At 41.5% G+C, this 15327-nt stretch overlaps 1 protein-coding gene across 2 annotated transcripts in view; it reads right to left on the bottom strand.

Annotated features, from left to right (window-relative positions):
* Nucleotides 1-15327, bottom strand: part of dgki (diacylglycerol kinase, iota) — a 103240-nt gene that overhangs the window by 5208 nt on the left and 82705 nt on the right. Inside the window, exons 18-31 of one of the 2 annotated variants that reach the window (XM_082510603.1) lie at nucleotides 14244-14317; nucleotides 12583-12694; nucleotides 12424-12510; nucleotides 10605-10717; nucleotides 9720-9782; nucleotides 7795-7895; nucleotides 7033-7112; nucleotides 6691-6735; nucleotides 6197-6266; nucleotides 4913-4953; nucleotides 4671-4795; nucleotides 3385-3410; nucleotides 1940-1977; nucleotides 616-736 (exon numbers count right to left, since the gene is read on the bottom strand). In XM_082510603.1, coding sequence (XP_082366729.1) covers nucleotides 616-736; nucleotides 1940-1977; nucleotides 3385-3410; nucleotides 4671-4795; nucleotides 4913-4953; nucleotides 6197-6266; nucleotides 6691-6735; nucleotides 7033-7112; nucleotides 7795-7895; nucleotides 9720-9782; nucleotides 10605-10717; nucleotides 12424-12510; nucleotides 12583-12694; nucleotides 14244-14317 — 1096 coding nt within the window. The remainder of the gene's footprint in view (nucleotides 1-615; nucleotides 737-1939; nucleotides 1978-3384; nucleotides 3411-4670; nucleotides 4796-4912; nucleotides 4954-6196; nucleotides 6267-6690; nucleotides 6736-7032; nucleotides 7113-7794; nucleotides 7896-9719; nucleotides 9783-10604; nucleotides 10718-12423; nucleotides 12511-12582; nucleotides 12695-14243; nucleotides 14318-15327) is intronic. The other variant, XM_082510604.1, reaches the window with a different exon arrangement.

Raw genomic sequence — 15327 nt, forward strand, 5'->3', positions numbered from 1 at the left:
TTAGTCCATGTTTTCCTGCCCTCAGAACAGTCTTCCACTTTGCCTCAGTGTTTCTGGATCATTTCACATCCAGTATTTATTTTTGGCCTTTGCACACAGAGATTTGTCCAATTTTTTTCAGTCTTCTGATGATATCTTGTACTGTAGATGATGCGATATTCGACATCTTTGTAATTTTACATTCAAGAACATGTTTTTCAAATTGTTCCACAATTTCTACATGCAGGTCTTGTGCACAGGTTCACCAATCTGCACCTCATTACTCTCTGAGAAGCTCTTTTTATACCCAATCATCACATTGTTAATGTTCCTCCACTTGTTTCTTTTTCAGCTTTTTTTTGCCCTCTTCCCAACTTGTTGGAGACATTTTGCTGCAATTAAATTCAAAGTAAGACAAGAGTTTTCATGAAATACTAAAACGTGTCAGTATGAACATTGGATATTGTGAATATCCAGAACTGCTGTTGTGACACTGAGTTGTACACAGCTGTGGGATTTTAACCCTAAACAACCTGAGTCTTTCAGTTTTGTGACTGACTGAAAGTAGATCCAGGAGGCTGTTGGAGACTTTCGTTTACAGTAACACAGATATTTATTTAACATGCACTTTCTCACCTTGCTGCAGTATGTAGCGGACCAGGTCTGCGTGTCCGCTCTGAGCAGCTAAATGCAACGCCGAACAACCCCCAGAGTCTCGGACCAACAAATTGACGCCTCGATCCACACACTGTGAGAGCTGCAGAGGCCGACAGGAAGACACGATTTCAAGATTTTCAACATCAACCAGGATTCTTAAAAACAGGAACAAAGAAAGAGCAAATCTTTCTTGATAGAAAAACCTGATTGTTCTTTCTTGATAAAAGCACTGAAAATCTATTTCTATATGTTATTTCATTTATCTTTTTAGACCCCAATTCTTTTTTCATCCTCCACTTTCCAAAAACACATTCAGCTAACAGCTCTTTGGTAATCACCTTGTTGTTGTTTGTCAAAGAACAACAAGGTGATTACTAAGATGTTAGCTTTGGTATTCTTCAAGAGAAATTAAATTAAGTGGGTTTTTTGTGACAAAGTGCCTAAGGATAATTTTTAAACTTGCTACCTTGAGAGGACGCCTTCTCTGTGTAACGCAAGAGTGGTTAATGATCCTACTGTCTGGGAATCAGGGTAAAGCAGCTTCAGCTAACAACTGTCTCGCTCCTATCCCGGTGGACCCGCGTGTCTTTCTTTTAGTTTTGTTTATCTGTCACAACACCCCACATCTTAATCACAGGAGACGTGAGACGCAAGCAATAACAGGTGACAAAAAATAAAGACACAGATTTGTTGTTGGTCCACAAAAATCAGAACTCTTCCCCCCTGTTTTTGTTGACATAAAAGGCCAAAATACACCCATAGATGTGGGCATTCCACTGCTATCACTTTTAGTTTTCTTTCATTTACTGTATCCGAATAAGTCCTCTCATTAACCATCTGCTATAGTGCCCCTTCCATTTCTGTCCTGGACTATGAGCCAGGCCACAACCAGTTTAAAACATTTTCTTGCAAAGTTTCATTGCCCCATGAAGGATGTCTGGTCTGATACAGAACCAAGAGAGGGAAAAACCGTCACATGTACACATGACAGAAACAAGAAACTGTGGGATTTCCTCCCTTTATTAGGTGTTACTGTCATGGCTGACAGGGAACTTTGTAAGAATGCCTGTAGTATGAGTCACAGCATGCATGTAATTAAAAAAAAAGGATCCTGTGGTGTTTGGAGTGATGGATAATTTAACCTTTTCATGACTTAAGAAACTGCTGAGTCTTTGTTGATCGGCTGGGCAAAGGGAATTTTACTGTTGTGCAACATTAAACCACAAAAACTAATTCTGCAGTGGCTAACACACAGGCTAGTAACAGGTCATCCTCAGGCCGTGACAGAGTAGATGTGAATTACCGTGGAGAGGTCCCCAGAACTTGCAGCTGTCAGCAGAGCTGTGAACACACAAACACAAAGCAGTCACTTTCTTCATCTTTTCTGCAGCTGTCTCTGTGCTCAAACACTGTTTACAGCAGAAAAACAATGCAGGGATCTTTTTCTCAGTAACAGATAATTAAGGTGACCTATTGTTTGAAGGGAGCATCAGCCTGAGTCTTTCCACAGGGCTCTATTTTAACTTTGCTCCACTTTCTTACAAAGGTGAAGGCTGAGGTGTTTTTTCCACACAGGAGAAATATTCCTCTTGTCTCGAGGCATCGTGCTGCTCTGAACAGCCCAACTAGAAACTAGAAACACTTAATGACAGCATTAATCTCACGGAAACTAAAACTCCAGCACTTAATGTGTGTCTGGAGCATTTACGGATGAGGATTTCATAGTCAGCGACTGACCGTCGGAGCTGCTTTTAGGAAAATAATTAAATAAATGTGTTAAAAGCAATACATTTCGGTCCAAGCAAGGCGCTTCTAAAATCATAAATTGGCACAAGTAGAAAAAAAGCAGCAGAACTGGAAGCACAAGGAACAACCGGTTCTCTGGGAGAACTGGGGAGTCCCGGGAATATGGACTGATGATGTGACTCTATAAATAGGCCTCGCAAACACCGTTCCACAGTGTGTTCAGAAGTGTGAACACACTGAAGAAAGCAAATCAATTTACCAAAGACAGAAACCTGTAAAGAAAAGTCCTAAACTGCCCATCTCCATATGAAAATGGAAAAAGTTTGCTCAGTCTTATTTTTCAGAAAGAAAACAAAAGCAAATGAGGAAACTGTATCTGTCCGAGAAGCGTTTCACTTTTAGTTTCTAAAGTTGAGACACGCACTAATCTATGAGTCATATCAAAGGTCAACCCGTGACTTCCACCTGACAACTCACAACCAGCTGATGTTTACGGTTTACATTCACCGCATTACATTTAATCAAATCAGGCAAATATTTACCCTCATACTCTGAATATTACAACTTACAGGCACGCCAAACACTTTACATTTAATGTGCCCTTTTGTACCAGGTAAGTACAGGAGAGTAATTAGAGGGCTGGAAAACTCCTTAAAATATGACAAAATTACAGAAGGAATCAAAGCAGGAAGATGAGCCTGGCTTAGACGTTGCTTCTGTTTAAAAAACAAAACAAAAAACATCAATATACACCAGTTACCAGGGAGTTTTTCCTTCCCACAGTCGCCTGCCATCTGATTGCTGGACTTTACTCTCCATAAAGCACTTTAAGGAAATTTTTATTGTATTTTTGTTATATATAAATAACTAGAAATGAATTTATACAACAAAGTTTAACCTTGCCTGTTGTGTTTTTGGAGAAATCTCTTACTTTCAGGCTCCTTAAAAAGTTAAACTTTAATATTGTGACACTGACTGTGTGTCTGTGCGTGCGTGTGATACCTTGTTCGTCTGATGTCAACGGAGCGCTGCAAACAGAAAACAAAGACAGCGTTAATAGGATATGTAGATAACACTTTTCCAGTGCTTACACAATGTTAGTATCACGTAACCGTGGAAACCTTCATATTCTTATCAGATAGAAGTGATCTTTGAGCAGATGCAAGTGCAAAGTTATGGCCACATCTGTTAATTATAAATGTTGAAGAGAAATGATCTGATGTTCAGCCTCAAACACACGTTTGCTTTAGTTTTGATGTCCCATCTGAGCGGGCTTCTTCCTCTAAGCAATAATTCAAAGATGTGTGTCTGTGAAGAGTTATGAATGCGCTCCATCCTTTCACCTAAACATGGTCACTTCTGGCTCCACAGAAAACAGTGTGGCGGCAGCTAAAACGCAGGGGTGACGCTGCGGTGGCTACGTGTGATGTCACTTGCCCTCTTTCAGATGCATCAGGGGGATCTGCCTCGCCTGGGAGCAGAAAGACGTTGCTTCTCCCAAATCGCTCGCTGCTTCATTATGAATAAACGTTTTCTCATTTGCATTTTAGGTATGGAAACTATTTGATACCCAGGATAAGAAAGGTGATCACACAGTAGGTAAAACGAAACGTTCATGTGGAGCGTGAACTTCTCAGAGATAGTTTTCTCTGTAATCCTTCTTTTGTCTACTCTGTCCAGAGGTGAGGGGAGCAGATAAAATGCACAGGGCCGTGCCGGCTGCATCATATACAATGACACGATTCACTCGCATCACGCAATGTCAGTTCTGCCGTTTGAACCCATCCACCTCAGCATCCACCTCCAAGGGATAGTCACTCTTCACTGCCCATTTTTCTATTAGCAGGTCAGAGAATAGATGCTAAACTCTGCCTGCATTCAGCTGCTCACTGACTGAACAGCTCTGAAGACCAAGACAGAAGATGATCCTAGAGGCTCGAGCACTGCACTCCAAAACACTTGGGAGGGAGAAAACTTCTCCACAAAGTGCGTGCATGGAGTTTTCTGGTTCAGATATCTTCAAACAACAAACAAACAAACAAACAAAAAACAAACAAACAGATGGTGTCTCCTAAATTTCCTTTTTTTAATTCAATATGTATCTGGGAAAATATGACATAATTCTCACCTGCTACGTTTTTCTGATCACACCAGGTGTAAAAACGCATGCAAACATTGCTTAATAATTGTTCATGTCATTCATATATTTATTTAATTGAGGTGCATGAATGACCACCGTACAGAAGAGGCTCCTGACCTCAGTGAGTCACCTCTATCTGCTGACTTACCCGGCAGTGGGCTCCACCACCAGATCAGGCATCCCCGCGGACGAGCCCTGGCTCACCACTGGAGCTTCGTGGTCCAGGATGAACACTTCATCCTGACAGATTTCTGTCACGAAATGCAGATGCTCCTAAAACAAAACCCCCAAACCCCCAGAGAACCAGGAAAGAAAGAAGGAACGTGAGGAAGAAAATGCACCTGGAAACAAGCTTTGTGAATTCTGAAGCAGCAGGAGAGTCAAAAATACCTGAGCCTTGTCGATGCGATAGAAGCGGTCGGCTGACGTGGCTGCAGAGAAGGAACACGCAGTTACGCGACATAAAACGTCTGTAAAGCTGCATTCATCAAAATCTCTGCAGGGTTTTATGATACCCAAATAATCTTTTATGATTTTAGAAAAAGCTTCAACGACTTTCATTTTTATCGAGTTATAAATTTAGTTTATAACTCAAGTCCAAGACAATAATAATCAACCTTTTTTGTGCTACTTGTGGCTTTTGAAACTTGAAACTTTTGACGCCCCCCTGTGGGAATTCTTTGCAAGTTAGCAAACATTACACATTCAGCCTGGGATCAACTAATACTAGACTTGTAGTCAAGACCGCCTAAACCAAGACCAAGATAATACCAAGACAGACCAGGTGGAGACCAAGACAAAGTTGAGACGGAGACTAAAAAGTCTTTAAACTGCAGCCAGATGCTGCTTCGTTTACGGGTGTCAGGCACATTTATGTGTTTTTGCGATGCACTCACACAGCCCACCTCCCCGCTGTCTACTGTCTCACTCACTTACTGAGAGGACAGACACACGCTCCACTTCACTGTCGCGTCTCTCACCCTCTCTGTTTTCACATAATGATGTTATGCTACATCCTTGCATGTGATTGGCCGCATTATGGAGGGATTGGACCATAGCTGAGCCACTGTGTGAGAGCTGAGCAGCGAAAGGAAATTAAGTGAGGAACCGGCTCTCGCTCAATGGGAGTCGACTCTTCTGATTCACTACAAAGCACTCTCTAAGCACGGCTCTTAGAGCTCATAATCTTAATTGTTGTATCACCTGCTGTGGCGCCCCCTTGTGTCAAGTGAGCCAATACAAGCAGCTTTTGAAGGAATTTGTGACCTTTGTTCTTAAAAAGCACAAAATAAATAAACTTTACCCTACTTTCAGGACTGGAGTCTGAATACATTACTGTGTTTGACACTTTACTAAAGGATGTGATGGATAACTGACTAGTTTGGTGACTAGTTGAAGGCTTTAAGAAGCTATGTGTACGGTTTACAGACATAAATAATTCTGTAACAGCATCTTAGTAGAAATTTAACTCTCAAGGAGGGAAGAAAAAGTAAGGTTTTAAAATGCTTTGAGTCAAAGTCTGCAAGCTGGTGACCCTATACATGCAGTTTTTGTGTTTTGGGGACCACTAAAATTAAACTTAATTTAATTAACTGCCACAACAGGTGCATGAAGATGTTACCGAGATCCTTCTAGAAGGACTCTGATCCAGTTTAAGGTGTTTCAGTCACTCACAATCCAAGAAGCTCCAGTTGGGAGACAGTCTGCTGGTTGAACTGGTCCGGGGGACACCTCTGCTTTCATCCTGGAGGCAAAGAGACAAATGTTGTGATCGTCGCCATTTTTTATTGAACAATGAACTGAATGTAACAGGGTTCAATCAGGAGATTAATCAGAGTAAGGACGAAGCAAAAGACAGAACACGTGAGAAAGACAAAAGTGCTGTTTACGAGTGTTTTGTAGCGTGGCAGAGATGAGCAAGACAATAAGACAGCATGTAGTGCATATCTTTTGTTGTTTTTAGGGATTTTACCACTCTAAGGGTTACTACAAGGATTTGAGAGTGGGTGCCAGCCTGTAACAGATAAAGTTAGTTTATATTATTTAGCTATTATTTAGCCAAATGCTTATGGGCTGCCAGCCACCTAAAAATGTTAAACTCTTAGATGACTGTCCAAATGTTTCAGTGTTTCTCAACCCTCACAGAAAGACACCCCAAAGTCATATACCTGGTAGTGCACTCTGTGGCCAGTAGATGGTGCCTGGTGTAAATCCTAGCAAGCACACAGCAGACAGGTTTCAAGGTTAACAAAGAGCCAGAAGCATTTACACAAAAAACATCAACAGCTTCTACACATTTTACATTCAGTCACATGAGACAGACAGCTAAAGAGCACCTCTGCGTTCCTGGCAGTGCCGGTCATTCATCCATCTATAAATAACTGAGAAAGGAGCAGCGACGCTGCTGCGTGGATCATGAAATAATGATGAAGAGGAGGAAACAGGAGAAAAGGAGAACAAGGGAGGCAATTAAAGTGATAATGATGATGGTGGTAAAGCTAGAGACTTGCCTCTTGTAATCTGTCAATATAAAGTCTGCAGGTCTCCAGGTCACAGTCCCCCCTCACCACCACTATGCCAACAGGGATGGCTGAGAAAAAACAAAACAAAACACAGACACATGTTAGAGCTTTAGGGTAATTATAGTAAAGATTTATCAACACATGGTATCCACAGCTGATCACCTACACTAAGAAAATTTTTTTTCTGCACTAGAAATCTTCAGAAATATGTTTAAATATGAAAACGTGGTGCCAGGCTGCAGAAACGTAAATGTTGGACACAGTCGGGTCCAAAATACTAGTTTTATTTGTCTGTCACATGAGTCAAAGGTTTGTTACTTTATAAACCACTAAAACATTTTTTTTTTGTCATGTGTTTTTTGTCATGTGTCATGGTACAAAACCAGCCTGTATGGAAAGTTTCCTCCTTCATAACCAAAACTCATCCATTTGCTCGTTGTAAAGCTTAAAGTTATGTTTCGTGTATCCTGTTGCTGCCTTTTGGAATTTATTTTTAATGGTTTATTTGACAAACAGTGTGACTTACAGTACTTACGCTAATTTAGTCTTAAGATGTAATTCAGCCTTAGTGGAATTCTTAGCAATAACAAACAGGTTAGCAGGTATCTGCTAGCTATATGTGTGTCATAAAGTTGGTTTGGCTAAAAACAAATGAGCTACAAAATTCTGCAGCTGGTGACCCACAATTTATACAAAAAGTCAGATTAAAGCTGATTTCTTTTTTAATTTAAGAGACACAGAGAGCCTTACATATGTCTCGTAGCCGCTCCTTGTCATACTGCAGCCTGTCGTACTCCTGGAGGCTGATCCGGTTCACTCGAAGACGCAGACGATCTGGAACTGCGTGAGGACTGGAAAAAGCACACACACACACGTGCATGTACATGCACACACGCACAGATCAGACATGCCCGAGCAGACAATGAGAAAGGCATACAGATGCATACATGCACGCACAGACACAACTGGACACAACGCAAAACAGATCTGAGCTTTTATTTAAATATAAATATAACTGAGTGTCTGCACACCTGAATGAGTGGCAGCTCGATCAGCGGAGAAAACTACGTAAAAACAAACAAACAACTGAGCTGAACTCCTGCACTTCATTATTGACGATGTTTTGGTCCGTCTGACTTTCAGTGAAAGTGATCTCATGCTGAGATGCTGCCCACGTACCTGACGAAGGCTGGACAGACCAAAACACTGGAATTGAATAAATATTTCAGCAGTAAGCAGCACAGTGGAGTTCAGCTCAGCTGCTTTTACCTGATATTTAATTCCTCCTCTGTCTTCTTTCGTTCATGTGAAAACAGATCTATGAGCTCTGACATATAAAAGACATCTGCACAGGTGTTTGAGAATCATACGTCCACAGAGCCTCAAAAGCTCTAACTCAATAATCTTACCTGCAAAGGGACAGAAAGCGTTTGAAATTACAACAGTTACATGACTCTTGTTACTCAGAGCACAACATTAAGACACTTTACAGGGTCTGGACGTCAAGCGAGAGGCTCGGTTCAGGTAAAGGTAAAGGGACTACAGCGAGGGAAACATTAAGACAAAAGACAGAAGCACACTGAGGAGTGGACAGGCTTTTATCTGCATGCTGCCACGCGCTCTTTCTCTCTCTGCCGCTCTCTTCCAGCCTGTGTAACACAAACACCAACAGCCAGCACGACACAGCAGGGTTTGACCAATACAGCTATTTGAGCATTTCAAATCTGGGGTTCTCAAAATGGGGTTCATGGACCCTCACAGCCAACACGTCCAACAGGAAAAATCTAGGCTTATAAAATAAGGACATTACGACTCCTGTCTGTTACGTCTCACAGGTTGCTGTCTTTCTGATTAGCCACCGCTGCTAACGAGCACAGAGGAACATTAGTCAGGGTGTCCTTGGATAACCGTCTCCTCTCTATGAGGTGCCTGCACCTAAAAACCCAAAAAGCGCCACTTTAAATGAGTTGGGAATCCTAATGCAGAACCTCTTTCAATGTTGGGACTTTGTCCTGATTTGCCCTTCCTCGCATTAAACATGCAGCAGGAGACAGCCCACGTCAGACTCTTCCTCGCTCCTGGAAATACTCTGCTTGGTTCAGGTGAGGGTACTGCCTGAGTTCAGCATGCAGGAGGCTCACTCGTGGTGAATGTACCGGTCATTACCCGTGAGTTTGTACTAAAGTGTTTGCAGGTTAAAGAGCGTGTCATGTTTGAAAGGCCTGGTTGGACATTTACGTTTCTTCATCAGTGCGATTGCTATTAAGGCTTTTTTTAAACACAACTTTCAAGGAAATATCACTTTCTCTTGTATCATGATTAGGGTGAGGACTTAAGATTGGGTGGGGCCCGTGGGATTTTCTCATTTTAAAATGGGTCGCAGCTTTTCTGCTTCATCCTTTTGTTCAGTAGCCAAAGCTTTGACTGAGCACCACCTCCAATACTACAAATAAAAACTGTTAAATGAACAAATAAAGTCAAATATTTTATAATTTGCTATCATTAAAATCATCATAACTGACCACAAAAAGCTGGGAAGATGCCAACTGCTGATTTTGTCATGTCAAATATTGGTCAAAGCCTGATGGATCAATAAAGACACAACGCTGTCAACACATTTACTCACACGGACACAAACATCCATCCATCCGGTCACAGAGGGCTCAGGTACTTACACAGAGAAGGAGTCGGGGGGAGCAGAGAGGCGGCGCAGATCAGCTGCACACACCTTCTGAATACTACGGCCGTACACACGCGCACGCACACACACACACACACACACACACACACACACACACACACACAGAAGAGAGGAGGAACGTATGACGGGGGGAGATGAGGGGTGGAAAAAGAGAAAATGACGAGGAGGGGAAAGGAAATGAAAAAAAGAGGAGGGGAAGGAGACAAGGTAAAGAAAAGAAAAGAAATAATTAAAGATCACACCGGCGTGTGTGTTGGAGGAATGAAGAAGTGAATATGAAGGAAGACAAAAGAAGAAGAAGAAGAAGAAGAAGAAGAACAGGAGGAACAGACGGAGAAAAGCCCAGAGGTAAGTGGACAAACATTGATAGCACAGTAGCAGTACAGACAGTCGATAAGTTCTGCTACAGAAAGTCATCACCCTCTATTCTTCCTGCTCTCACATGCACACAGTTACTGTAGCTGACACGGTTTAAAATACACACAGATAAAGACAGAGATATACATGAAGAGATATTAGTGCTACGGGGATGGAGGAGGGTTAGTAGTCTCGTGATTCTCTTTGTGCAGGAGGAAATCACAAGGCAGCACTGCCACTCCTGAAACAGATCAATAAGCATCTCCTGTTCACAGGAAACTGCCAGTGTCACGTGTCACGTGTCACCCATGCTCTTGTTTGGATTAATTTGATTACACGTCCCTCCTTTGACTTGGTCTGGCGTGCTGTACGGAGATGTGGGAGACTGACGAGTGAATGTCAGCTCCTGCTAAACAGACTGTGTGACTCATTCAGATTTTTTACAACGCTGCTGGCCTAGATCCTCCATCTGTACGAGCGCGCACGTGTGTGTGTGACTCACTCGTTGAGCAGGGGCACAGAGGTGCGTCTCTTGCTCTTCTGGACCATGTTGGCCTGATTTCGAAGAGAGATGCGGAGAGTGGATGGAGCCAGTCGGCATGGCTCGCCGTCCACCTGAACAGAAAGACACGCTGAGGTCATGTTTTAAAAGTCAAACCAATGACTTCATAGTATTTGCTTCTTTTAGGCTTACATCAGCAGCATATAAATCCGAAAATCAGCCAAGAAGCTACTTGCACTCACAAACAGTTTAAAAGACGGACGTCTTAAACCTGCATTCTTTCTAAGGACCAGCAGAGGGTGACTCTTGTTTGGAAAGAGACCTCCACTTCTATAAAATGAAAACGGCCCTCAACTCACTTGCTCTGTGACCTCAGTAAACACTTCCCTGATGACTTTATATGAGCTCAACCTTCTTTTTCTTTTTTTAAATGGTCATTATTGGGGTCATTTTACCCAAAACAGATTGTTTGAAGGTTTGGTTGGGCTCTTGGAGATGTTTTGAGCCGTCTTCAATTTAGTAATAGCTTGTGTAATGTTTATTTGACCTGGCCTGATAAAAAGAAATGTCAGGTTAAATAAATCTCACAAACCGCAGCACAGTATAGCGGACTCTACTAGAGCGGCATTGCACGATTCAGCTCAAAATAATCCTTCTTTATCTCACACTGAGCCCCTGCTCATCACAAACAGAGGGTTTTAACAGCTCTCATCTCTGTCTCCTATCTGAGCTTTTGATCAGAGTCACTGCAGAAAAGAGGCCGCACACAAACATCTGGCTCACTTTTGTCTGTTTGTCATTAAATATCACAAATAAAATTAAATATATAGCCAATTTTAATACACTCGCACTTCTCATTGCATTTACTGCAGCTGAATGACTTCATCATTTCTGCATGACTGTTACTTTAAACAATGCAGTACTCTACACTACCCCGAGAGGTTCTCATGTACCCATCTGAGAAAAACTGTTTAACCCTTTTCTTGTTTCTCAACGTTGTTGCTTCTCTGTTTATATTACAGCCAGCACTATAGTTACGTTTTAAATATCATTAATAGATATGATTAAATAATAATGAAATAAAGAATGAATAATGAAATATTGTCCCCTGCAGAGTTACTCAGAGCTAAACGAAGAATTGAATCAAATATTTAAGAGAGAAAAATTAAAAATCAGTCAGTCATCTCAAAGGTTTGTCAAACTGTGAGGTGCATCACCAGAAACATACGGAATTTAAAAAGGTTGATCTTCATGCTGGGAAACAGGACTGACTGTGCTGAAATTAATTTCACCTGAAGTCAATTGTTTTTAATTGTTACTGATCAATTAAACATGTGAGATGGGGAAGTGGGAACTTTATCCAGGTTTTTGTACCAGAGGAAGTCTTAGAAGCACGGACCTAAAGTTTGCTGTCACGTACCATTTCAATTTCAAAGTTTTTATTAATTAATGTTTTTAATACAAGCTAAACTAGGTATATTAAATTTAATTGTTTATCTATTACTTAATTACTTTAATGCAGCATAAACAGTTTTGGTGGTGAAGGGTCTTTATCAAAAGGAAAAGCCGTAAAACTTCTTCACATTTTCCAAAGCTGTCCAGTGGGCCAGATTGGAGTATTTGCTGGGTCGATTCTGGCCCCCGGGCCTTATGTTAGACACTCCTAAATAAAACTGTACATTTACTACAACAGTTTGTGTTTATTCTGAGGAATTCTACGTGTTTGTTGTTTTCTTATACTCTGATTATTCTCTAGCTGCTCTTGCTTTGAATCCTGCAGGTATGAGGTTGTTATATTACACTGTCACTCTAATATTACCTGAACAGGTACAGTCTTGTAGGTAGTGAGGATGACCTCTCTGCACTGGTGAAGTCTCTCTCCGTGACCTCCAACCTGCAGCGCTGCCTAGTGGACAACAGAGACGTTTTCAGATGTGGTTTTCTCTTCGTTGCGCTGCTTCTTTTTTGAAATTCTTACCAGCGAGGCCATGGTGAAGCCGATAACCTCGATGCAGCCGTCGTCATGCCGCTGAGGTTCAAAGTCTCGATGGTCTCCCGTGTTTCCCCATGGCATGGTGCCGGCACAGTATCTGCACACGTGTTAACACAATCATGCAACAACAGAGTCTCAAAAACACCTTAAATGTCATTTGGGCTCCCCCTGTGGCGTCCTGTTGATGACACGCTCACTGCTGATGTTTTTTAGCAAAGGTTAAACTCAAATATCAAATCAGGTGCTTTTCTGGCTGATTCATCTTTCTCCAGTGACGGCGCAGACTTTCCTCTGACCGAACAGGTATGAAATTTGTTTTTATTGACTGAGGAGTATTTTAACTCCAGGCTGCGTGGGAGGACTGAAGTCAACAGCTTCAGCGAGCATAAAACCTGAATTACACCTCCTGCCTCTACCTTCAGCCCACTTCAAGAATTTAATTAGTCAGGTAGTCACAAGAGAGTTGTGGTGTCTCACAGTTTTCTAGATGCTATTTAACATGCTTTGTCACACACTGAATTGTTAGACAGAAATTAAAACTTACAGATGCCCCATTATTTACACGTTTTTCAATAACAGTGAACTTTTTTTCTTTGGTTTTTATTTATTCTTAGCAGAGCAAATACCAAGAAATTCACAAAGAAGCAACACAGCAACACTGTTTTCAAAAAGACTGACTGAGCCACAGATCACAAAACTGCTACTAAATTCACCAATGACTGACTGATGACGCTCGGAGTCTGTCCGCCGTGAATTTCTTCGAAAAAAAGAAAATAGCCAGACCTCTGCTGGGAAGGAAAAGCTCTCAAATCTGTCTGGTTCACAAAAGGCATCGAGACAGAACTGACACTGCAGCAGCACTGAGTGACGGTAAAATAAGTACCGCCCCCTCACAGATGTTCAAAGACACAACACATCTATGTCACAGCTTTAGCTGCCTTAATTCTTCATGCCACAGACTCAACAACGTCCTGGAAACATCCATGTTGGCATGATAGCATCACACAGTTGCTCCACATTTGTGGACTGCACATCCATGATGAGAATTTCCTGTTCCACCACTACTAAAGGTGCTCTGTTGGACTGAGATGGGACTGTGGAGTCCATCTGTGTGCAGGTTCAATAAACCAGTTTGACACCATGTGTCATCCTGCTGGAAGCAACCATCGGAGGATGAGTAGGAATCAGCGTGGTCAGCAACAAGACTTGGGTAGGCTAATAAGGGTCACAAAGAATGGAAAAAATCCTCCACACCATTACACCCCCACCCCTTTGTGTTGAAGCCATTTACCCTTCATTCTAATTTGTGTTGTACAGTTATTTCATTTTTAACCTTAATTTATATTTTATTCCTTCCTAGTTAAATTTACCCTTTTTAATTTTTCATATTTATTTCCTATCTTATTCATAGCCTTTTCCTTTTTTGTTTTCTTTAGGTCACGAGCAGTTGTCCAAGCATTTCACTACATATCGTACTGTGTATGACTGTGTACGTGACAAATAAAATTTGAATTTGAATTTGAATTTGAAGCTATGAAGCTAATCAATAATATTCAGAAACCTAGACAGTGCCTGACTAAGTTCAGGTCAAGAAATTCCTGGGAACCATCGATTTGCGCCATCGTGGCCACTCCATGATCACCTACCTGGGAATGTTTAGAAACACTATGCACTGGAACTTCAGCTCCTGGATCTTGGGAGTGAGATCTGTGCCATCACACTGTGAAACACATGGAAAGAGAAACATTGAGCCAACGTTTCACAGAATGTGCGCCACATATTTGCAGTATAACAACTTATTTTCACTCTCAGAACGTTTGTTTTGCTTTTAAATGTCATTTCAAGCGTCGCTCGCCGTTCTCAGCTTTTACTCTCAGTTTCACTGTCCTCACTCTCGGTCGAACCCGCCCCCACGTTCTGATTAATCAGGTCAAGGGTCACGCCACACTCAGCTCCCTGCAGGATGCCGTTAATGATTTATTGCTGCAACCACGTAAGATGTGCCATTTTCTAAATGTACAAACCATTTCTGGGTCAGATTTTTCATATTCAATTATCTATTTTCCACCAGGAAAGTTTCTAAATCAAAGCATAATTAAAGGATAAGTCCAGTCAAATTCAATATGCTTCTATAAATAAATCCAAGGAAAAGACCAAAACCAACAGAAAGCCTCAGCGCTGCGCATCCGAAGCTTGAGCTCATTCCTCTGTGCCACACAGCTCCATTATTCTCACAGAAACTATATAAAACACATCAGCGTTAACACCTCTAACAAGTTCCTGCATTACAATGAACGAGGGCACTGTAAATCTGCTGATGCTGCTATAAATACTCACAGCAACAACAAATTAGCAGCTGAAAACAATCCCAAACAAACAGTTTTTCCTCCTGTGTTACTAATATTTGTTCAAAACTGCAGCGCCAAGATTGTTTTAAGGAAACGATTGAGTCTTTTTTTCTTTCTTTCTTTGAATGACGGGATATATTTATTATCCAAAGCAGCAGGAAACAAGAAGCTTGAGGATGAGAGTCAGCATCAGAGTAGGGAAGTCGGAAAATGTTCCGAGACGATCAAAAAACTGTTTGTGTTTTGCTGCTCTGGCATGAAATTTCAACAGATGCTGCTCTCGGGGCATCACTGACACTGAAGACACAGTAAACAATCCTGTAATTTAGTTATGTTCTACTCAGTCCAAGATAGTTACAGGGTTTGTTAACTGGGAAAAAAA

The sequence above is a fragment of the Aulonocara stuartgranti genome, assembly GCF_965226115.1.
Source record: "Aulonocara stuartgranti genome assembly, chromosome: 17".
NCBI lineage: Eukaryota > Metazoa > Chordata > Actinopteri > Cichliformes > Cichlidae > Aulonocara > Aulonocara stuartgranti.